At 47.4% G+C, this 24,968-nt stretch overlaps 1 protein-coding gene across 4 annotated transcripts in view; it reads right to left on the reverse strand.

The window, feature by feature from the left end:
• PPFIA1 (PTPRF interacting protein alpha 1) overlaps window positions 1-24,968 on the reverse strand; it is a gene marked incomplete at its 3' end in the record, with an annotated part of 89,786 nt that overhangs the window by 47,624 nt on the left and 17,194 nt on the right. For all 4 annotated transcript variants that reach the window (XM_082628794.1, XM_082628793.1, XM_082628792.1 and 1 more), the window contains exons 3-8: window positions 4,868-4,969; window positions 4,224-4,388; window positions 3,725-3,799; window positions 3,271-3,372; window positions 2,827-3,048; window positions 413-559 (exon numbers count right to left, since the gene is read on the reverse strand). In XM_082628794.1, the coding sequence (XP_082484920.1) occupies window positions 413-559; window positions 2,827-3,048; window positions 3,271-3,372; window positions 3,725-3,799; window positions 4,224-4,388; window positions 4,868-4,969 (813 nt within the window). The remainder of the gene's footprint in view (window positions 1-412; window positions 560-2,826; window positions 3,049-3,270; window positions 3,373-3,724; window positions 3,800-4,223; window positions 4,389-4,867; window positions 4,970-24,968) is intronic.

Raw genomic sequence — 24,968 nt, forward strand, 5'->3', positions numbered from 1 at the left:
GACACAAACCTTACTACTCAGACTGCGTCTCTCAGTCTGCCATTTACCACACTGACCCCAGTTACCAACAGGCAGCCAGCTGCCTTGAAGTTCTTTGCCACTCTCTGCTCTTTTGGTAAAAATGCTAACAAGCAACAAAAGAGTCAGGAGGGTAGCTCCACAAAATGGTTAAACCAAATCCTAAAAAATGAAAACCTGTAAGTTGCAGTCACCCACAATTTTTTAAAAATTTATTTTATTCTAATACAGTTGATTTACAATGTACACCACACTTCTGAACATAATATTCTAAGATCATAAAAACTTTACACTGGGACTTGATTTCCAACATGGAAGTCACAGGAAAAGGTCTTCCCCCCTTCATTAGTAATTAATTAATAAAAGCCAGACAAAATTCGATAAAAACCACTACCTGTCGATGCATAGACTCCTTATTTGCAATTTCATTTTCCAGTTTATCGTTGAGGTCGTGCACAGAGGTGGCTTCACGCTGTGCTGCGAGGTAGCGTTTCTCGAGGGTAGTGACTCTCTCTTCCATGTCTTCCTTCTGGGCCATGGCCTATGTCGGGTATTTCAGAGGGAGAGAAGGGAAGTAACCAATATGTAACAGACGGGTGCACTCAGAGAGAGAACAAACTGGGCTGAATCCAAAGTTTCAAATCAAATATAAAATTACTGTCCTCAAAATTAAATTGATAGACATGCCAGTTTTCTCTGATGTGAATGAAAATGCACTTACCTCAAAGATCATAAATATTCACCAAGTAATTAGCACTCATCTGTCTTTTTTATTATTTTTAAAATATATTTATTTATTTATTTATTTTGACTGCACTGGGTTTAAGATGCGAAATGCAGGATCTTTGTTGCGGCATGTGAACTCTTAGTTGTGGCGTGCGGGATCTAGTTCCCCGACCAGGGATCGAACCCGGGCCTCCTGCATTGGGAGCACGGAGTCTTACCCACTGGCCCACCAGGGAAATCCCAGCGCTCATCTGTCTTAATGCTATGTCTGGCCACTCAGTTTACCAAGCTTATCCTTTTCTATATAATATTACCAAAAAAAAAAAAGAAAAAGTATAATAAAATATCCTGTTATTGCAAGAATTCCAGGAGGGGGAAGGTATCTGCCATGAAGACAGGACCTCTGTTTGCCTCACGATACAGGTGGAGATACAACAGTGAGACATGTGTCTCATTTTCTTGGGTAAAAGATGGATGAAATCTCATCCAATTACCACAGAATTAAAGTAATAATATTAACAAATGGAAACAGAACTCAAAGTTTAATACAACTGGGGACTTCCCTGGTGGCCCAGTGGTTAGGAATATGCCTGCCAGTGCAGGGGACGTGGGTTTGATTCCTGGTCCGGGAAGATCCCACATGCCGTGGAGCAACTAAGCCCATGCGCCACAACTACCGAGCCTGCGCTCTAGAGCCTGTGAGCCACAACTACTGAGCCCGCACGCCACAACTACGGAGCCTGCGCTCTAGAGCCTGCGAGCCACAACTACTGAGCCCGTGCGCCACAACTACTGAAGCCCACGCACCTAGAGCCTGTGCTCCTCAACAAGAGAAGCCCATGCTCCGCAATGAGAAGCCCGTACACCGCAACAGGAGTAGCCCCCGCTTGCCGCAACTAGAGAAAGTCCGCGTGCAGCAACGAAGACCCAACGCAGTCAAAAATAAATAAAATTGAAAACAAAAAAAGCTTAATACAACTGGAAGCAGCCTTCTAAAGCCTAATTCTTCTAAAGCAAAATTATATTACACAGTATCAAACGCTGAAACTAGGACCTGAACTTTCTGCTACTGCAATTCCTGTCCCCCAGCTAAAACTCCGCTTCAGGTCCCTCCCTGTTCACTAAGTAACCAATGTTAGCAAAGTCTTAATATTAAAAGTGGCAAGTCTGCATATTACACTCTGCCACCTCACCTCCCCCTGTTGCCAAAGAGTAATGTACACAGGTTATATAAACACACGCAAATATTTGTTTTGAATTCTTACATAAAATTACTCACACCAAGCTAGTGAACAGAATGTACACCTGTTCTACATACACGTGAAAGGGGTTCTCTCTGCGGTGGTCTCACAGGGTGGGTGGGGAGGGGGTAGGAGCTGTCTGTTTACAAAGGAGAGGTTACGCTAACAGGAGGAGGTGCCAGAGAAGGCACCCAGCGCTCATTTGTTTTTATAGCGACAGCCAGCTAGTTTCTCATAAATCATGATACATGCAGAAACGTCTGCCAGAAATGCACACATTTCTACGTATTTTTACAGCATGAGCCTGATGACCCAAGTGTGAACAAATGCCACTCTGTCTGACCGCCAATATCAATATCGTACATTCCCCTCAAGGAGCGTAACGTCAGACAACTAGAAACACAGCCAATGATGCCGCCCTGGCAGGACCCACAGCCCGTGCTCACGTCTCTCCGAGAGAACTAGCACCACAGATGTCACCCCACTCGCTCAAAGTGTATCAAAAGGAAATCTGAGCATAATCAGGAACACACTCGACAGCCTAGAACGTAGAGAAATGAGGGGTCCACACCCAGGGCATCACAGTCACAGCAGCACGGTAGGAAGGGCCAGCTTCATGTCCGTTCCGCTGCCAGCGGACCGGCTGGACCAGGCCTCCCCTACCTTTAAAGACCCTGACACAGAAATGGGGAAGCAGCCAAAGTCTCAGGGCACTGTTCTGTTTTGTTCTCACTCATACAGTCATCCAAAGGTTGAAGTAACTGGGAGAATGAGACAGTCAAACCAAAACAGCCCACACGTTCAGCCCCATGACAACACTGACACGGCAACTGTCACTCACTTCACGAACATCCCGCTGCAATTTTGTGTTCATTTCCTCAGATTTGATGAGGTCTTTTCTGGCCGTGTCCAGATCTTCCTCCAGCTCTGTCACGTGACTAGACAGGGCGGCCAGGCGCTCCTTCATCTGGCTCTGCTCTCTTGACTGCTTGTCTATGATTTCCTGGAGCTCAATCACTTTAGCCAGGTCTTCCTCGTGGCTTAGAGAACCATCAGAAGATCTCTAATGGGGGGAAAGAACCCTTAAACAGCCTTGTTTGCTGAGGGAGGAAATAAACCACTTCTGGGAAATCGGTAAGGTCAAAGCTGCTTTCTGCACGCTGTGGCTTCACGTGACTCTCACGGCCGCTCAGGCCGAAGTGGTGCGTTGGCGACAGGTTACTAACACGCGTGCACAGACTGGACGGGTGGGACGAGAACCAGACAGAGGGGACCAGGGACTTGCCTTTCCGTTCGCGCTGGGCGTGTTCTCTTGCTCGTGGTTTATGTCAAGCACCCCGTCCGTTAGTGTCTTTTTCTGGTTATTCTGTTCTTTAAGAATCATTAGCTAAAACCAAAAAATTGAATGAGAGTAAAGAAATAAGTAAAGGCAGCAAAACTCCATTTGGAAAAACACAACTGAAAAGAAAATACATGGTGATGTTATCCATCCTGAATATAACCAGGTCATTAAAGTCAGACTTTACCTTCTACTGGAGACATGGGTACTTAAGAGATTCTGCAACTCTGAAATAAAAGTCTAGTTTACTAATCATTAAAATGACCCAGATGGGCTGGTCCTCAATCAGAAAGATAAATAACATCTGATATCTACAACTAGTCTTCATACTTTTTTAAAATGAAGGGATTAAGAATTAGGAACCCTCAGTTGAAACTGTATGACGACTTATCAAGCTTACCTCTTTATGTGTGGCACCTAATTCTTCTTCTAACAAACTACACCTTTCAAGTGCTACTCGTAACCGTTCTCTCACCTGAAAACAAAAGGGATTCAGTTAGAGTGTGTGTGTACATGTGTATATGCGTTAATTTAATTCTTATTGCATAGCTACCCTAGTAGACTCTTACTGTAATATAACATAATAGAATACCTTTAATGTCTTTCGTTGATCTTAACGTCAAGAAAACCTGCTTGCTGATAGCTTTAAAATTTCACCCTAAATAAATTCTATTACCCAATTCCTAACAGCCAGTTGATACACAGAATATAATAAATCTTGAGACATTTATGCCAACTAATACTTCTTAACCATATAGAACTCTGGCTTCTTATAGAAAAACTGTGTTGACAAGAATTCAAGAAGCTCAGAAGTCAACTGAAGTTGCACAAACACCTGTGCTGTCCGCCAAATAACGCAGCACGTGTACAAACCCGGAACTGCCGTGTGGCGGCGGTACCTTCTCATCCAGGGCTTTGTGGTGCTCGAATAACGACTTCAGCGCTTTAAGCACTTCCACCTCGCTGGACACGCCTGCCGGGGACTGCGCCTGCCGCTTCACCACCGTCATCCTGAGGGACCGCTCGTGCCGCGAGACCAGGCACTCCAGATGTTCCAGCAGCAGCTGCACGGCAAGGCCAAGGTGAGCACGGTTTACAGAGCACTTTCAACCTCACACTAAAGCCAAAACTGTGCGAAGACAGGTCTGAATGCCTCCGGCTCTGTCTAAAGTCAGAGAGAACTTCCCTGGCGGTCCAGGGGTTAGGACTCCGCGCTTCCACTGCAGGGAGCGTGGGTTCGATCCCTGTTCAGGGAACTAAGACCCGCCCCCGCTTGCCCTGCGGCGTGGCCAAAACAATAAATAAATAAATAAAGTTAGAGAACTTCCCCCTCGAATATATTAAAATTGCATTAACTCTCATCATAAATTTCAAGCAAGGTATGAGAACCCTGAACTGATCAACCCCAGTCCACTCAGTGGGAAAATGTCGAAAATGTGTTTAAAAACAGACAGAGTGGATCATCTTTTGAGTTTAAAGACAGCAACACGGAGCCCAGTCGTGACCCCGAGGCAAATGTTCACGCAGAGAATCCCCTACTAACCCTGGTGTTGTTCCTTTCCGCTTTCAGTTCAGCGATTTCTTCTTCTCTTTCAAGGAGCTGTTCCCTGCATACGTTTAGTTCTTTAGTAAGTGCTGCAAACTCCTAGAAAACAGTTAAATAAGTAAATAGATGTAAATATAAATACAAAAGAGAGCGAGAGAGTGTCTCTAAAGACCAATTCCCCCATCAAGCCTCTCCAGGCTTCACACAAACACAACTCCCGCCCTAGGATAAGCGGGACCTCTCTGACCCTCCAGAGAATGAGGGGTCCACCGACCAGCCCAAGACCACACAGAACACCATAACTCAGATCAACCTTCACCCCTCCACCCCTGACCCTGACACGCACACGGCGGGGAAGGGAATCCAAGCCTGCCTTCTCAAGATCCAGGGAAGTCCAAGATATTTTCCTGAACATAAATCCTAATACCAAAGTGGATAAAGATATTTTTAAATGACTCACAGGCGTGTGACCTAGAACCACTGGGGAGAGTAAAGAAAAAAGGTCTAAAAGGCAACAGGCTTTGGAGTGTCCCCCGGGAAAAAGGCTAATAGTACCCCAAGGCCAGTCTGTTAGCCTGACCCCACTGAAGTCAGCCAGCCAGTCAAGAAACTGGTTAAAACGGTAAATTTATGTTGTATATATTTCACCACAATTTACACAGGTGCGCGCGCACGCACGTATCCATGGTGCTCTTTGCAGACAAGGCTGCTCCTGAGAGCATCAATCAGCTACAGAATGTGAACGACTCTTTACTTCAGTACTTCAGTGCAGACCTGCAAACACGAAGACACCCCAGTAACGCTGGAGAGAAATAATCCAATGTGTCTTCAAACCTGACCAGGATTCTGAAGATACACCTTCAGAGACCTGGCCGGCAGCATCGGCACTGGGCTTTACGGCTGGGAAGCAGGAAGTGCGGGGCAGCCACGTGGACTATGTCTCCTCTCCATGTCCTCGCAGCGAGCTCGTTTCCCTTCCTGAGTTTCTGAGATTTCTTTCAGATGTGCCCACGTTAATTACACTGAATAGCTGGTTCCTCTGGTAAATAACTAGCTGGCTGTCAGATCATCTAATGTCTAACATCAGGGAGAGGTTTCCATCTAATTACTAAGATCCTGTATGAGAAACACTCTTCCCGCTACAGGTGAGAGAAAGCCTAATTCAGACTAGCCTAGGCTGAGAGGCAGTTACTACACGTGAGGGTCAAAGGCAGGGCTGGCTCTAAGCTCGTCTGAATTCAGGGCCCTGGATTTTTCTTTGATCACACTGTCCCCCTTTTGCACTGCAATCTGAGTCAGTTTCATGAAGAAAATGCCAATTCACTAAATCTGTCTTTGATTATGTCCAGTCCAAAGTTTATCGTCCTAACATTTTTTTCACTGACTAGATTTCAGATTGTTTTTTGGCCAGGCCCTCCTGCTCTTGTTTCATTTTTGTCTCTTCTTGTCTTATGATTTCTAGTTGCTTTTCAGGGATGTTAGCTCAGGTTTGAAGCATCTGAAGCACACTTCTCTGACAGTTTTGCCAGGCCCCATCCGCGAATCTCAGATGGAGTAAAGGCACGGCTGCGTAAGGAGCTGGCTCTGGGAGGGTCTCTCAGTGTGAGATCTTCGTGCTGTGGGACCTGGGTTCCAGCTCCCCTCGAGTAGGAGGTGATGTTGTTGGTGCCCACCTCTCCCCACCCAGCCTAGGTCCTGTGGTGGCCCCTCTGAGCCTCCCGAGGCCTCAGGCCAGAACTCCGTTTCCATGGTGACTGAGGGCCCCTGCTGCCTGCTTCCATTACAGACAGTGCGGATCCTCTCAGAGAACCAACCACCAGACAGGGCCGTGCCTTCCAGGTACTGCTTTCTACCCTCCCCGGGCCCACAGCTTCCTATAAAGCCCCAGTGTACAGAGGGCAGTTGGCCTCTATACACTGAGGCCAACCCCAGCTTCAGAAAGCGAGTCTGATTCTAGTTCTAATTCGCCTCAATGCTTCGGTTCCTAGCACCGTAACCCATGGGAGCCACGTCTCCTGTGCCCCCACCAGCTCAGGGCCTGGAGCACCGCGGGCCAGGGTATCAAGCCAGCTCAAGCTCCCCACACTGGGTATCCCGTTTCTATCCTTAAGGGTATTCTTCTCTTTTGGGGGCCTGGCCATATTTTCTGGTTTATGTTTCTCTGTTTAAATTTATCTTTCCGCTTCTGGGTCTGGAGAAGAGATATGTCAAAGCGTGAGCTCATGCTGCCACCCTAACTGGAAGTCACAACGCACCCGGGAAACGGTTGCACACCTAGTCTGGCTGAACACCAGGAGGTGAGCCCGACCGCTACCCGGGCGCTCCGACAGAACAGACAGGCAAGCGAGCCACGACCCCGCGCAGTCCGCGCTCTGCATGAGAGTCACCCAGGCCACCGTGGGAGCAGAGCGGAAGCCACCTCTGATGGGAGGTGGGCGCACGTGTCCAAAGGTTTGCTGCCGGGATGGCACCTGCACTGAACGGCAAGCAGGACCCAGCTGTCCAGCTGGCGGGAGGCTCGTCACAACAGTACAGCACTGGAGGTGGAGAAGGGCATCCGCGGGCAGGAGGAAGGTGAGGCTGGAGGTGGGCGGAGGCTAGACTGTGAAGGCCCCGCGTACCCCGTGAGGAGTCTGTGCTTCATCCTGAAGGCTCTGGGAGCTGTCTTATTTACAGACTTTGAGGGCCCTGAACAGGGAAGGGGCAAAACTCTTCAAAGTTCCAGGCAGTGCCTGACACAAAGGATGTGCTCAAAATGGGTTTGCTGGGTAAACAGAAGTCCCTGGGAGCAGGGCCCAAGCTGGGCTGGAGGAGGTTAAGAGTGAGAAGCCAGCTGAGGCCACAGCAAGAACCCCGGGGAGAAGTGAGGGTCTGACCCGAGACCAAGACTAGAGAGACACAGAACATAAAAAGAATTCTCAGGGCAAAATGCAAGGATCCCACGTGCCCCTTGCTGTGGCCGTCATCAGCTTTCAAAGGGTCCTCTGGATGCTGTGTTCAGAAGAGCCTGTAAGAGGGTGAGGCCAGATGTGGGGAGGCAGCCTGGCGATGGGAAAGTGCAGGAAAGGCCAGGCGAGTGAGCACACCGTGGGGGCGGGGGGGGGGGCAGGGCGCGCTGGAGAGTACAGCCAGCAGGATTTGCCGACAGATCCAACAAATCTGAGAGAACGAAGGGTCCAGGACGATTCCAAGGATGCTGGCAGGAGCGAGGGAAGGATGGAGGCCCCATTCTCTGAGAAGGGGGTGTCTACGGGAAGAGCAGGCGTTGAAGGGAGGTCTAAAAGTCCAGTTTCGGACAAGCTTAACTGGAGAGGTTCTAAGGCACTCAAGCGGAGCTGCACCTCCCGGTCTGGACTTCTCAGGGATGCTGGCCGAGGTGGGAGAGTGATCTCATTTCACGCAGACCAACAAGGCACTGAGTGTGGGCGATAAAAGATGAGGCTTAAGCCCTGTGAGAAGCCAACGCTGGACGGCTTAGAAACGAGAGGCGTCAGCAAGGGTGGCCGGGGAGGGCCGGGAGGGAAGGGGAACACCTCGGAGTCCAGTGCTCCGGAAGCAATGGTCAGCAGGGTCAACAGCTGCTGGGAGTCACCTGACTGGTCCCTGGCGGGCGGGTCTGCTGAAATGGAGGCCAGCAGTGACCATGACCACGGCAGGCCGGGAGCCCCGGCAGGGCCGAAAGCCTGGGTGGACAGAGGGCGACAGAGGATGGGAGGAGGACGGCAGTGAGCGCACACTCATTCTTTTGAGGAACTTTGAGTTAAGAGTAGGAGAGAAATAGGGCAGTGGTTACAGGAGACACGGGACCAAGACAGCCCTGCTGCAGGAGGGGACAGGGGCTCGCACGCCGACGGCCAGAATCCAGGGGAGACGTGGGAGCCAATGGCCACCACCCGAGCAGCCGAGAGCAGATCCGTCAGCTGGGTCCGTGCAGAGGGTGCCTTTCCCGGGGGCGCCCAGTTCACCCACAGTCAAGGGAAAGGCAGTCGAATACATAGGCACAGATCCAGACACACAGGGAGATGTGTGGTGGGAACTTCTGCAAGTCCTCTTCTAATTTCTTCCCATCTCTCTGAGAAAACAGATGCCTTTGCATTGAGTGGAAGGGTGCACGCGGCGCACTGGGGAGGGTGGGAGGGGAGGGCACCAAGTAGCCACTGAGCAGAGAGGGGTTGGACACCAGTACCATGACCGTGGGCATTCAGGTCCACTGCAGGCTGGCAGCAACACCCACGGATAGGGAACGGACTTAACGGGAGCAGGTTTCCGAGTACGGTGAGGTAGGGTGTGTGTGTGTGTGTGCTGAGGTAGGGGGGGCGGGGGTGGGGTGTGTGTGTGTGTGTGTGTGTGTGTGTGTGTGTGTGTGATGATAATGGACTACGGAATTTCTGTGGGTAAAGAAGACAAGGGAGGGGCTTCCTTGGTGGCGCAGTGGTTGAGAGTCTGCCTGCCGATGCAAGGGACACGGGTTCGTGCCCCGGTCCGGGAAGATCCCACATGCCGCAGAGCGGCTGGGCCCGTGAGCCATGGCCGCTGAGCCTGTGCGTCCGGAGCCTGTGCTCCGCAACGGGAGAGGCCACAACGGTGAGAGGCCCGCGTACCGCAAAAAAAAAAAAGAAGACAAGGGAGACGTGGGAAGGGCAAAGGACCACAACAAGGTGGTAGGGTCACAGCCTGTGGGCCCCAGGAGGGTTGAATTCCGGCGTTTTATTTTCCAAAGTCTTACTATCTACCATGAACACACTTCACTGCCTTTAAGTGAAATATGGAGTCAAAGCATAACACGTGCACACGGCAAGTCTGTGGGCTGGCGGGGGTGGGAGGAGCTTGAAGACGCCTGTACACGCCGGTTACGAGCAACTAGCGATTCACACATTCACCCACCTTGGAACTAGAAGGGACCACCATCTAGCCCCACTTCCATACCCAAGCCTTTTTCCATATTCACTTTTCCTTTAACTCTTTCATCACCAGAAGCAAGCCTATGTCTTTTACATACAAAGTTTCCTTAAGTTTTTCCTAATAGCTCCAAACTGTCTTCATTCACCTATTAAGAGAATATTTAATTCCCATCATTTTGGCTAAATATAAGTGTTTCTTACAATAAATTCAACAGCTGAAACCATTCTATGATATACTGCTTTGAATATGGTAGAAAACCAATTTACAGAACTTCGATATTATTTTTACTCCTTAAAGAAAAACCTTTCTCTTTGCTCAAGAGAGAATTCAACTGAAAAAGTATCAAAGCAAATTTAAACTTAGGAGTTTAGATAAACATTAGACAGGAAATTCCAAAGTTTAAGATTCTAAAAGCATGTTCATATGTGCACTGCGTTTGTATTATCATTGCAGAAAAAACTAGTAGAGCCTGAATAAATCCCAAATATGTGCAATAAACGATCTACTCTATTACCATCATAGGAACCTAACTGCCAGCATCTAAATTTTTTTCTCTTTAGAAAGAAATGTCTGTTTAAAAAGTACTGTAAGCCAGTTAAAAGTGACATTCTATTTACTGTAATTAAAGTTTGAAGTATTCTTTGAAACTGAACAGATACAACAATCACTGGAATATTTTCAGTTTAAAATATGTCTTCACAATACAGATTTGTATTTCCATTTGACATTTTCTAGGACTGAGACGAGGGAAAATAACATTCAACCACTAAAATCAGTTTAAGAACTTGATTTCACATAATGCGTGAAAATGCCGATACTTATCATTTCTGGATCTAGATAACAGGATCAGATTACATGAACCAGACATGACTGATCAACGTCCATGATCAAGAGACTTTCCTGGTGGCACAGTGGTTCAGAATCCGCCTACCAATGAACACGGGTTCAAGCCCTGCTCCAGGAAGATCCCACATGCCGCAGAGTAACTAAGCCCACGTGCCACCTACTGAACCTGTGCTCTAGAGCCCTCGAGCCATAACTACTGAGCCCGTGCGCCACAACTACTGAGGCTGCATTCTAGAGCCCGCAAGCCACACCTACTGAGCCCACGCGCCTAAAGCCTGTGCTCCACAACAAGAGAAGCCACCGCGATGAGAAGCCCACAGGCTGCAATGAAGAGTAGCCCCTGCTCGCCGCAACTAGAGAAAGCCCACGTGCAGCAACCAAGACTCAACACAGCCAAAAATAAGTAAATAAAAATAAATCAGTTTATTAAAAAAAAAAAAAAGTAAGTCCTATGGATCAGATGCAACATTTGGTTCTAGAATCGATGACCATTCTCTCTTCCCAGACACCAAGGGAAGTGGGAAGCAGCAGGGTCTGGCCACTTCCTACCCTCACGTGGTCCCGACCCCCTTCGCGTGTTCTTTACCTGACCGCCCGTGTTACGGTTCTGCATCTTCTATTCTCTATAATCTCCACCAATAGCTCTGTTTTATTTTTACATTACGTTTCATTATTTTTGCTAACCCGCTGAAACAAGACTCAAGCTTCGCTGGAGGCAAAAAGTATATGTCCTCTTACTGTAGGGACACGGAGTATAATAAAGAATGGAAATGGGGTCTAATTTTTAGCAAACCAAAATGAACACCTGAAAAACTGACTTGCAGAACTGACTCAGTTTATCTTCTGACAGAAGCTATTGATATTTGCCACAGTCTTAGGTTTACAAGCATGTCAAATTTTGAACTGAAAGAAAATTAGAAGTTTATACATTAAAATGAATCAGCAAATCATATTTGAAACTCTAATGTGTTGATTAAAATATGCTTGGAACGGTTATGTATAACTATCTATTTATACTGCGACCTAATGATGGGAGAAGAAGGACAGAGGGATACTTAGAAGGAAAAAAGACAAACTTTACACCTTTGCAAAATCTGAGTCATGAGCTCACTAGACATATTTAAAGCCGTGAGTGCAATAGCACTGGATTTTCAATCACTGATTATTTGCAAGCAACAGAGCAAAATGCATAAGCAGTTCAAAAGTCCCAATATATCTGATTTATTTTTTCTCATTTCTAAGAATAGATACTGACAAAATTTATGCTCATACTTAGCATTTGGCAATTAAGCAATCGAGACTGTATACTCTGAACCTAACGAAACATGGTACAGAGCAGTATTGCAGTGCGATCTCAATTTGGTTAAAAGCAAACACAAACTTGTATTTCTTTTTTTTTTTTTTTGCGGTACGCGGGCCTCTCACTGTTGTGGCCTCTCCCGTTGCGGAGCACAGGCTCCGGACGCGCAGGCTCAGCGGCCATGGCTCATGGGCCCAGCCGCTCCGCGGCATGTGGGATCTTCCCGGACCTGGTCACGAACCTGTGTCCCCTGCATCGGCAGGCGGACTCTCAACCACTCCGCCACCAGGGAAGCCCAAACTTGTATTTCTTATATAAAATATAGATGGACACCCCCCAAACTGCTAATGCAGATTATCCACTATGGATGGAAAAGTGGGCTGGAAATGGGTCTTTCTTTTTAACTTATATTCCTGTTTAATTTCAATTAAGTACGTACTCGCTTTGTTTTTAAAAAAAAAAAAAAAAAAAAAAAAAAAGACCAGAGACTTCCCTGACAGTCCAGTGGTTAGGACTCAGTGCTTTCACTGCCGGGACCTGGGTTCAATCCCTGGTCAGGGAACTAAGATCTCACAAGCCGTGCGGCACAGCCAAAAAAATAATAATAATAAATTTAAAAATTAAAATAAAAAGAATGAAATCATTAGCCCAATTTATTTAAAAAAAAAAAAGGCCCATCTTCACTTCCTTTTTCCTTTCTAAACAGGGTTTAAACTACAGGGCACGAGCAGAACACAGGCTGCCTACGTGGACGTAACCTGTCCCGATACTTTCCCCTAAGGTCGCCGTATCTCAATCTCTGATTCTTTCTTCTGCTCTCCTACTCCTCACTGCGGGGTGGCCTCAGCCTCCAGCCTCGCTGAATGAGCTCCGGCCGACACAGCAGCACCACCCTTGTCTCCACGGAACCCAGTCCAGCTTCAGGGCTCATCTGCCCTGTCCTGTGGGGGAGCATCTGACCCCTCCTTCCCACTTTCTTCCCCCTTGTCCTGGTCCCTAGTTCTCTGCTCATCTCATAACCGCTGGGGCCCCTGGGGCTCTGTCCGAGGTCCCCTGTTCACCCTACACACCATGCCTGTCTGACCTGTGTCAGGCTTCAACCCCCCACGCTGGGTCACTGTCCAACCGCCCACCATGGACCTCCCCTTGGCTGTCTTCCAGGACTTCATCATCTTCCTCCTGGCCCCCAGAGTAGAGGAGACCACACGGCCTCCCTCCTTTTCCTCCATGTTTGCCAACTGCTGGGCCTGCTAATTCGACCTCACACGTGCATCTCCTAGACTGGTCGCTGCCGCCGGCTCCTCCACCTGGGCTGCCGTGCCGCTCTGCCCCAAAGAAACCCGGACCCATTAGGAGTCACTCCGAGTTACCCCCTGCCTACAACCTCCGGCAGCCACATTCCACACATATGGACTTGTACAGTATTTGTCCTCTAGTCTGCTTTCTGTCTCTAGGCACTTGCCTATTCTGGACATTCCACACATATGGACTTGTACAGTATTTGTCCTCTAGTGTCTGGATTCTTTCACCCAGTGTCATGTTTTCAAGGTTCATCCATGTTGTAGTGTGTGTCAGGGCTTCATTCATTTCTGTGCCTCAATCATAATTCCATTATGTGGATGTAGCACATTTTGTTCATCCATTCACTGGTTAATGGACATCTGGGTTGCTTGTGCTTTCTAACTATCATGAATAATGCTACTATGAACATTCCTGCATAAGTTTTTATGTGGATTTATACTTTGGTTTTGGGGCATACCGAGCAGTAGACATATTTCTTCACAATGTAAATGCGTGAATTGTTCCATTTCTGTTTCTAAATTCCAATTTAAATATCCAGCTATCTTAGCCATCACTCCTTTCTTCTTTGGAATGTATTTTCTTTTAGGCAAAAATTGGGATTTCCTCATGGACAGTAATTATAAATTTTGCTTCACATATTTTTACCTTTCTGCTAAAGGGCAAACCAAAATGTTTTTGGTTGTTATTAGCATGTCAGTATTTAAACACACGTAATTTCTTACAATTAATCAAGATAATCTGAAAAATAAATGCACATGTGTATTTCAAAACCACCTGAATATAAGTATGAATGCGTATTTCGTATGTTTTAGAAACAAGTGTATAATGTCAGTGAAATATCACAGGCGAAAACATTCTAATTAAATTTAAAAAACTGAGCCTAGGGGTTGAGGGAGAATCAAACCAATGAAGTAAAAAAACCAAGGGCAGAAATCCTTCATTCAAATAGGAATGAGTACCTGCTGAGTTCTAAAACACTGGAAAGTAACAAAATGAGAACACAATATGAAGTATGTTAACATCCAGTTTATATTTATATAATGTTTCAAACTTCCCAATCAAGCCGGTTCTGTGGCTTTTAGCACGACTTATGCTTACTAGAGTATAAATCAGTTTTCATCTTCAAATATTTCATTTCATAGACCTACGCGTGTCCCAAGACATTACTGAATCATAAAGAAACTGTCTTCAAAGTATGAGACCAGAAACTGCCTGTCTGACCTTGACTGTCTAAACCATCATTAGGAACAGTGTAGAAAAGTCCATATTTCCACAGAGATGTTTCTTTTCAGCTGTAACAAACTTTTAAAAAACAGTAATAGCAGCAGCAATGGAAGGGGGCTTAGGACAGAGCTTTTTTAACACAAACCTTCAAAAATATATATGTTTTTGGAACAGTAATAAAGGTATACATAAGAAAAGTCTCCCTTCTAGCCCAGTTTGCTCTTCCACACAACAGGTAATTAAAGTCTAGATAAGCAAGTTTCTTGCTTATCTAGAATTTTATATATATATATGTATGTGTATATATGCCAATACATACACCCATTTCTCCTCGCTTTTCTTCAGTTAAGGATATAACCTGAAGATGTTTCCATATCAGTTCATGATGTCCTCTTCCCTTTTTATAGCTGCAATGATTGCATATACCAATGAATTCAAAAGCCCTAATTTATTTTTTATTCACTTGCCGATGGACATTTGTTTGTGTTTCCAATCTTCTGCTATTACAAATAACATGGCAACAAATAATCCTGCACATATATCATTTTGCATGTGTGCCAAATATATCTGTGGGATAATCTGAGAATTTCTGAGTCAAAGGATATTGATAATTTTAAAATATACTGTTAAATCATTCCTCACTGGCCAGCAATGTGTGAAAACATGTCTCCTTATAGTCCCACCATCCTGGGTGTTATTAAACTTCGGTGTCAGTTTTTCCTTTTTGGATCCACCCTCCTTCCCTCTGGCCTGTCACATAGAAGTCTCCAAAACCTTTCTCTATGCTAGACACCGAATGCAAGCCCGGGCACCTGGCGTGAGCAAGAGGTAACACGTTCTCCGGAGCACTCCTTCGCTCCCCTGACCCTCTCACGGCCAGGGAATTATGCTGACATTTCTCTTACAAAGAAGGCTCAGCTCGTTTGTGAGGTTATTACACGTCCTCATTTTCTCACCTGACAATCTGTAACACGAATGGCACATTTTCCTTATTTCAGTTACTGTTATTTATTTTTCTTGGATCACATACAAGTGAGATTGGTCTGTTTTTTACTTATCCTGATACATCTTGACATTCCTATATCCTTTTCTATAGAATGGCTTCTGATCATCATCTCTTAAACCGAAACATCCGTTAGCAGGAACACAAAACACCTGACTTATGTCTTCTAGTGCAGTCATGCCCAAACATTTACATAACAAAATACTTTACTGTAAACTGATTTTTAAAATTCACTTTATAAGACAATTAGGGTATTGTACTGATTTCTTAAAATCATGTGTTCAGGTAGATTTTTAAATGGATATAATTTTATGATAGCACAGATTCTAATTTAAAATATTGTAAAAAGGAGCTATTGTATTGCTCTAAGGTACACACCTAGAAACAGACCTGCTGGGTCAAAGGGTTATGTAATTTAATTCTCAATGTTTCTAATGTTATAAATTACAGTGTACTAAAGAAATATTAGTTTCACTGCTTTTGACATCTCTTTGTATATTTTATAATTTACAGGGTTTTGATGTCCTGACAAAAAGAAGTAAAGGTCACAACAACTATAATTTTGTCCACTGATGATGAAGACTACTTGCACAGCTTCAGCCTGCATGGTCACCTTCACAGTCCTGGGCGAGGTGAGAACTGCATTACTACTTTTTAAACATAAAACATTATTTGCAAAAAAAAATTTTTTAAAGCATTTATTTTGTTCAAATGTCACCACAATTTCTCCACTTAGAATCTTTGCTTTTTTTGTTTGTTTGTTTGTTTTTGTGGTACGCGGGCCTCTCACTGTTGTGGCCTCTCCCGTTACGGAGCACAGGCTCCGGACGCACAGGCTCAGCGGCCATGGCTCACGGGCCCAGCCGCTCCGCGGCATGTGGGATCTTCCCGGACCGGGGCACGAACCTGTGTCCCCTGCATCGGCAGGCGGAGTCTCAACCACTGCGCCACCAGGAAAGCCCAGAATCTTTGCCTTTTCTAACCTCCCCGTGGCAATAAAGGGCAAATTAAAATATTATGCTATTATATAACAGTAAAAATAATCGCAAACCTATAATTATTTACCTGAATATCCAAATTATTTATTTAAATATTACATATATAGCATACATACCCAAATATAAGGCAATTCCAAGTAAAATTCAATCCCCCTAGTTTCCCATTAAGACAACTGCCAAAAGATTTTCGGCCATTTTAACATACACTTTCAGGAATGCAGATTAAACAGCCAACTCTGACTCAGGCTCAGTCCTACATATTTATGAAAATGAATAGATAAAACGACTTATTCTAGTTGCATGCTAAGTTATTATATCTAATATGCTTATATTCTATCTACAGTCACATCACGTGGACTTAAAACATTTCTGAGAGATCCTTTAACTATGTTTTCTTCTCTTTGCTGGGACAACAGTGGTTCACCTTCTGGTGAGCCATTTGGGAATCATCGACGCCGACCACCACGTGGGCTTCCCCGAGCACCTACGTTAAGGAAACAACACGGCACACTCCAGCTGCAGGACACCAGGTGGATCACTGCCCCGTCACTCCCACGGCCGAGCTCCAGAACCACTGGTGGTCCTGCTGCAGCCTCCTGGCAATGGGGGCACCATCAAAACATGGGACAGAGAAATGTCTGGGAGTGATGGGAGGGTGCCATCAGGGTTTGAGGCACGCTGAATTTGAGAAGGAAGCCAGTGACATCCTGGGGGAAGGACAGCAACCTGAGGAACATGTCCACTCCTCCAGTAAGATGACATCATGCTGCTCTCCCCGGCACCGCTCGGGAACTGCCGTACAGTTTACAGCTTAGCAAGTCTCCTGAAAAACCTTATGGTGTGCTCCTGGTTTTTCTGATTTAGTCACAATTTTAGAATATTCCAGGCTTGTCATTAGCTCCTAGTAGCACCTCTATTTTGCAAAAAACAAAAACCAAAAAGCCACAATCAACTCTTTTACATGTGATTAAGCACTCTGTGAAATTCCTTCATGACCTTTATTAACTTAGAACACCCTAGATGTGTTAAATTAGGTGTGGGAGCCTTCGGACCCCACCTTCCAGGGCCCTCATAGTATCAGCAAACACAACGGCACAGAAAGGGTTATAAGATAGAACCTACTCTGTTGCCCTGTGAGACTGCACTGTCGACAGGAAGAGAAATTTCCACCGAATTCCCAGCAGGTACTATTGAAGAGCAGCTCTCTGACATGCAACAGGGTCAGCTAACACTGCACCTGACTCTGCTCTAAAGCTACAATGTGACTCTGAAAGAACTCAGGAAACAATTATGGGGAATCGTGGCCCCCTTTTAACAGACACGGGGGACCGCGACTGAAAGCTCAAGCCTCAGCACACAGAAGCACACAGAAGACAACCGAGTGGGCTGCTTTCCTGATACACCAGATGGAAGACAGATATCTCGGAGTGAATCAAAGGTCTCGGTATAAAACCATAACTGAAAGTACTTTATTAGGGGTTTCCTCTTGCGGCTCCACTCTGCCTAGTCAATAGAAATACAAGTTTAAGAATGAGTAGTCTCAGAGTATCTACGGCTACATTTATAGCATTTCCTGAAATTCTGCTGACAAGTCAAAGAAACACAAATGCTGCAGTGTTTAAGGCCATATAGCTAAGGCTGAAAGTAATAAGTACAAATGAACTTGAAAAAGGCTTCTGATTCTCTGTTATGCAGCTTTCATAACAAGAATGACATCGCCTACTAGAAGACCACAAAGCTGATTGGTGGAAATGATACAGATAAAGGGTTGATTGTCAACAAAATGTCTCGGCTGCCTGCAGCGCTGCCCCTCTGCCTGTCCAGAGTCTGCCCGTCCATCACCATCCTCCCCCAGAACCTGTCAGACAACCAGCTCTGCTCCTGGTCACCACTTACCCAGGAGCCACACCCCCAAGGCCTTTGTCAACCGTTCTCCTCCCACCCCCGTGCTAAGGACCATCCCCACACTGTGACAGGGCCGCATCCCCATCACCATCCTCCTTCCCCACCTACTGACCCGCCGGCCCAGCCCCACACCCTCCCGCAGGCTGAACACAGGGTCGCGGGCTGGGCTTGACCACCCATCTCCCGCTTAGGCTCCTCCAGGCCTCCGCCACCGCTTCACTGTGCGGACCCTAGTCTACTCGGGGGAAAGACGTGCCCCCTCACTACTGAAACCCCAGCCCCCCAAAGGGTCTAGCAACACACCAGTGTTCAGGCAATAGCTATGTACGAAACAAATCAGTAACATACTACCTCTGACAGCAAATATTACTACTTTGTAACCTTCTTAACCTTTTGTGGGTCTGTGTATTCATGTCTTGCAAACCAGTCTGACAAGAGCCCCCTGTTACAACAGTTTTACCCTCTAATTTAACAAGAAGACACCTGAGAATGAATCAAAGGCCAGCTACAAAACCATAACTGAAGGTACTTTATTAGGGTTCCTCTGTGGCTCTAGTAAGCTTAGTAGGGTAGAAACACAGGCTTAAGGGTGAGTAACCCTGGACAACACCAGCTGGACAACACCAGCAATTTCTGAGGTGCTATTCTAAGTACACATAGATGTAAATATTAATGGCAATAGCGCTATTTTTGTTTGCTGCTTTTTGGTTTTCAAAGTATTTTCAATATTTTATCATATTTTATTCTCAGCCACCCAGTAAGGTGCTCATAATTACCTCATTTTACAAATTATAATACAGGCCCAGGCAGGTTAGTGAAGTGCAAAGGTCACTCGGTTAATAAGTGGCTTGGGGCTGAGAACTAAGATAACACAGTAAGTATCAAAACCAAGGCCACGTGTTAGTAAGCAGAGGATTGAAGACTTGAAACAGGTGTGGAGGGGGGTGGAGAGAAGGAAAGACTGGGTGGACAAGAAAAAAGTCACTCCGCAGTTAGTGAAAAGGAAGGGACTGTTACAGTCAACCAATAACGTTACCACCATCACCACGGGGAGAGACAGGGGGCAGCTACATACCCCCCAGGATATCTTTCTGTGATTTCTCTTGCCCCCCTCAAGGATGACCTTGATATATACCCCATCCTACTGCTTTATCTGTGTTCTTCAAGCTGACGACATTTTTAAAAAGCTGAAGAAAAGGTAAAAGGAATAAAAAGTAAAACCGGCCCCAGGCATCAGACTCCATCTTCTCCTAGAGATGGGACAGACTGTGAATCCCAGGAGGAATTGGAGGTGAGAGAACAGACCTCACAGGGCTGACCTCGGCCTTGAGAGACAGCTGGGGTTTTGAGAAAAGGGAGCGGGAAAGGGGCTCCACGAGAAGGGAATGGTGTGGGCCACGGTGTGAGCAAAAAGACTGGTGTGGCCAGAACGAAGGGGTATTTACAGAAGGAAGTGGTGTGGGAAAGCTGAAGGAAGCCAGAACGTGGAGCTGTGGGCGCCAAACAAGGAGTTCAGGTTTTGCCTCTGCTGCCAGGGATGGGCGCTGCAGAAACCTGCGCACAGCAAAGGTTCAGGTTAACCTGGGAGCTGTAAGAAGTGTGCTGGGTGGACTGGAAAGGGGAGAGGGTGCATCACGGAGGCTCGAGGCATGAGGGCCCAAGCAGCGACACCAGAATACAGAAGAAAATAAAAACAACATCGGGAAAGAAAAACCGAAACGGCGCTGAGTGGTCCTGGAGGGTGAGAAAGGAAGGAGAGGCGACGCAGGGAGAGCTGGGAGGGGAGGCTGGGAGGCGAAGGCCCAGCGAGGAGGAAGCACGGCGCCACTCTGGGTATGAGATGCAGCAGGAGAGCCTGGGTCGCATCTAAAGGGTGTGACAGAGCTCGCGGCTGGGGCGTGAAACGTGCATCACAAACTTGGGGATGAAGACACAACCGTGGCAGACACCTTCAGAAGGGGGAGGCCGAGCCCACAGGAGTGAACGAATCTGCACGATGACTACAGAAAAGTGGCAGAAGGCTAGGATTTTAATGTATTTCCTAGTCACGAGCACATGACTAAGATAAAATGAAAATAATTATCCAACTATCTTTGGGGAGCAAGTGCTTCCTTTCCCTCAATTCTTTCCACAGAGGTTTTCCGAACATGAAAAAAAAAAGAACCTAACACCTGCCAGTGAGCACAGGAAATACACAAAGACGAGAACACGAGCTCCCTCTACATTACTGACAATTTTTAAAGTTACTTTAAATTAGGATTATGTGTGTCAGATTGTTTCTCTGTAGTATTACTATAAAACTTCCAGTGACAGAATCTTAAGATGAAGTTCACTGAAGCAACACCAGGAGTGTTTCAAAGCACAGGAAACACGCATTCCAAGTCAACACCAAAGAACTTCATTTCTTCGTTGAGCGCAATGAAACCGTTTGAGCAGCAGGATGGGGTGCCAGCCTGGAGGTCACTTACTGAACAGGCTATAGCCTGAGCACTTGCAGGCACACCAGAGAACATCTCACTTCCTGGCAGCACCGGCCCTTTTAAGAACAGTCATTCATAGTGAAATCACTATTTCAGCGGGGAAACAAAGAGGAAAGCACCGGACATTCAAGGGTTTGTACAAAGCACGCAGAACCTATCAGCAGGAATGTGCTTTCAAGCAATCTCTTAATTCATCGTTGAACTTTTTGGGGACCAAGTATTTCTCTGGTTTGCACAAAAAACAACCTTGGAATGTACATTCTTTCCAACTTAAACCCTTTGTTCTAACCACCCACCACTCCCCCCCCCCACCATGGACCTTTCTACCGCTCAGGTGGTCTTCAGGCACCCTGCTACACGCACCAAAAAGGCGGCACTTCTAGTTGGTGCAACTTTCTCCTTGAAAGGGAGTAAAGATAATCAGGACCAGGAATAAAAACAACAAAGACTGTGATAAAATAGGAGAGCTGCCGGGAGGAACACCTAATTTCAATCTCTGTTTACGGTATTCTTTTCTCTCTCCAGCAGGAGGTCGGGGCGGAGGAGAGATGGACGTGGCGACTGTCCCTGAAAACCCCAGCCAGGCAGAGTCTTCGCTGCCTGCCACCTAAGCAAACACCGCACTGCTTTCTTACACTGTCAACATGAATGGTCATACTGTTGCCACATGGCATCCATTTTAGCCCCCCAGCCTCGGAGCCCCCTTCCTACGGCTGGGAAGTGGTCTGTCCTTGAGGAACGGCATGCGACCCAGAGGAGGAGGCAGAAGCACCAGCCACCTGCTCTCCTGGCCTCTCCCACGCCTGGGGACAGCGCAGAACAGCCCCAGGCCCACCAATCACAGGCCTGGAGCCCAGACTCCGAACGGGAAGCAACAAGCAGTGCCCAGAGGTGGTCATTCATCCGAGGCTCCGGGCAATGGTGTGGGCAGTGCAGGTGCAGTTTCCGGACGAGCAGCTTCACCAGAGCCTCGCACAGCAGGACAGGGCTCGTGGCCTCCAGGCCTGGTCCCCCCATCTTCCCCGAGACGCTGGGAACTACTCAGTGTGCACAGTCATTTATTTTTCTGCACGGATCACCCAGGCAGTCTGTGACTAAGCCCCTCAACTTAGCATGCTTATTTTACTCAACGCAGAACTTCACCCATTTTCCTCAGTGAGAAGTATAAATGAGCATTAAAAACGCCACTGCCTTTCTGACATCACCCCACGCCGTGGGCACACTGGATGGAGGCAGAGACTGTTGCTGTGTGCATCTTACAGTTTATATTGTTTGAACTTCTTTTTTTTTTTCACTTTCCTCCTTTTTTCCCCTAGTAACTTTGGGAACCCAGAAGGAAAGGGCCCCTCCTCATCGCCACACTCCCTGGCGCTGCTCAGCAGAACACCGGCTGACGCCTCCCGCGCTGCTCGGAGCCCAGGCGCTCTTGGGAGGGCTTCCTGGACGTGCGCAGGGTGGCGTCACCGCAGCCTGTGAAGCAGCTCTCAGCGCAGGCCACAGAGTGAGGGCCCAGCCCCAGAGCCCAGGCTCTTAGTTCAGCACGGCCTCCAACTCACACAGTAAGAAAAAGCGGCTCCCTCCACGCAGGCAAAAACAAACGCAGTGAAGAAAGTCCTTGCAATTTCCCTCCCATCATTTGATTCCTTGCACAAAACCTTCTCACAAAACCTCCATTCTTACACTCACGGTAGGAATCCCATCCCATCCAAATGCACCAGGATGTTTCTCGTTGAGTGGCTAAAGGACGCGGCCTTGGCCGGCGGGGAGAGACGTCCGGCGGGGCAGAGCGTCTGCTCAGGACCAGCTGTGCCCCAGCATCACTCCTCACTCTTCAGCCCCAGCTGCGGTGAACACCACAGCCAAACGTCGACCTTTCCTTCCCACTTACAGTAAAGGGCTGTGCGGGAGCTACAGAACACTGACAGTCACAGTGCCCAAAGGGACACGGAGACCATCTAGCTCCCAGGGCTTCCCAACCATCCTCCCCGGACCCCCGTGTGGCCGCAGGGTCTCGGCACACGAGGCTCCAGGCGGCACTGCGCTCCCTGGGGAGCCGGCCCCTCGGAGACCCTCCAGAGACAGGCTCCTTTCCATAAGGCTTTGAACTACAAGGTCGAGTCCCCTCGCCCCTCCCCATTCTATAGAGATGTGACCAGAGGCTCCAAGAGGTGACCCGGTGACGGAACCAGATCAGAAGCTGTCTCAGGGCTCTGCCGCGCTGCCACCCAGCTACCTGCATCACAGACAGTGACAGAAGACGGGCCTTGCACACCCTGACATGCAAACTGCCGGCTGGTCTGTTGCGTTCCAAAGCCACAGCTCTTTCCTTACTTACTGTTGCAGTGATCCACCCAGACCTGGCGCAGTTCAGTGCACGTGAATCTCACCAGGGGCCGAGAGTTGGCTGAGGGACACGTGCGCACGTGCGCTCCGGGGCCGCCGTCCACAGCACACGTAGACCCCTGGGCACAAACTGCGGGCAAGAGCTTCTGGGGAAGGTGATGAGGAACAGAAGAGAAACTCTAAACGTCCTGGATTCGTCAAGTTAAAGAGCCGCAAGAATAGTCAGAAAGAGAATTAGACAAGACATCTAAGAACGGATGACTTTAAACATTCTGGGCATTAGAGGAACCAACTGATGGTGTCAGGAAACCATCGTATTCGCCCCACGAGGCTCTGCAGGGCGGCGGGTGCCGTGGGACCACCAGAGGGCTCCTGTTCTCGGCGCTGCCCGCCGCCCACAGGCAGAGGCGATGGGGACAGAGACCTTTTGCTGAAGAAGCAAACCCTGGCACTCACAGGACCACCCCCACGGGCACTGGGGGCATCCTGCCAGCCCCACCTCCTCCTGCAGGGAGGAGCCCTGGAGTCAGACTGCCTGGGTGCAAACAATGACCACCACCTGTGATCTACGGGGCTCTGGGGAGCTCCCCAACCTCAATTTCTTCATCTGTAAAATGGGGTACATAATAGCATCCTGCTTTCTAGTACTGTTTAAAGTATACTCTATAGGCAACTTCCCTGGTGGCGCAGTGGTTTAGAATCTGCCTGCCAATGCAGGGGACACGGGTTCGAGCCCTGGTCCGGGAAGATCCCACATGCCGCAGAGCAACTAAGCCCATGCGCCACAACTACTGAGCCTGCACTCTAGAGCCCGCGAGACACAACTAGTAAGCCCGCATGCCGCAACTACTGAAACCTGTGCGCCTAGAGCCTGTGCTCCGCAACAAGAGAAGCCACCGCAGTGAGAAGCCCGTGCACCGCAATGAGGAGTAGCCCCTACTCGCCACAACTAGAGAAACCCTGCGCACAGCAATGAAGAACCAACACAGACAAAAATAAATAAAGTATACTCTATAGTATCATTATGAGGCTTCAGTGAGATAATTCACATAAAGAGGCTTAGAGGCTATCATGTATCACTTATATGTGGAATCTAAAAAAAAATAATACAGGAATTTCTTGGCGGTCCAGTGGTGAGGACTCCGTGCTTCCACTGCAGGGGGCATAGGTTCGGATCTAAGATCCCACAGGCTGCTCGGTGCATCCCAAAAAAGAAACAAATGAACTTATATACAAAACAGAAATAGACCCACAGACACAGAAAACAAACTTATGGTTACCAAAGGGGAAGATGGGGGAGGGATAAATTAGGAGTTTGGGATTAACATATACACACTAGTATATATAAAATAGATAACCAACAAGGACCTACAGTATAGCACAGGGAATTATACTCAATATTTTGTAATATCCTACATGGGAAAAGAATCTGAAAAAGAATATCTATATATGTATGTAAAACTGAATCATTTTGCTGTACACCTGCAACTAACACAACATTGTAAACCAACTATACTTCACTTAAAAAAAAAAAAAAGGCTTAGAGGCAATACATGTTGGCTATTATCTCATTTAATCCCCCTGAACATCCATCCATACAGCCCCTGGACAGTGCCTAACACATGGCAGACACTAAGTATAATACTTGCTAAATAAAAACAAATAGTTCCTGTCCCTCATTGACTGATGAGAACGCTGAAGGCTCACCTCTGAGGAAACTGACAAAAGTAACCAGGGCAGGAAGGCTGGCCCACAAGTCTGCCGACTCTGCCTGAACAGACTGCTTTCCTCGAAA

Source organism: Mesoplodon mirus (assembly GCF_964341445.2).
Source record: "Mesoplodon mirus genome assembly, chromosome: 7".
In the NCBI taxonomy this organism is placed as follows: Eukaryota; Metazoa; Chordata; class Mammalia; order Artiodactyla; family Ziphiidae; genus Mesoplodon; species Mesoplodon mirus.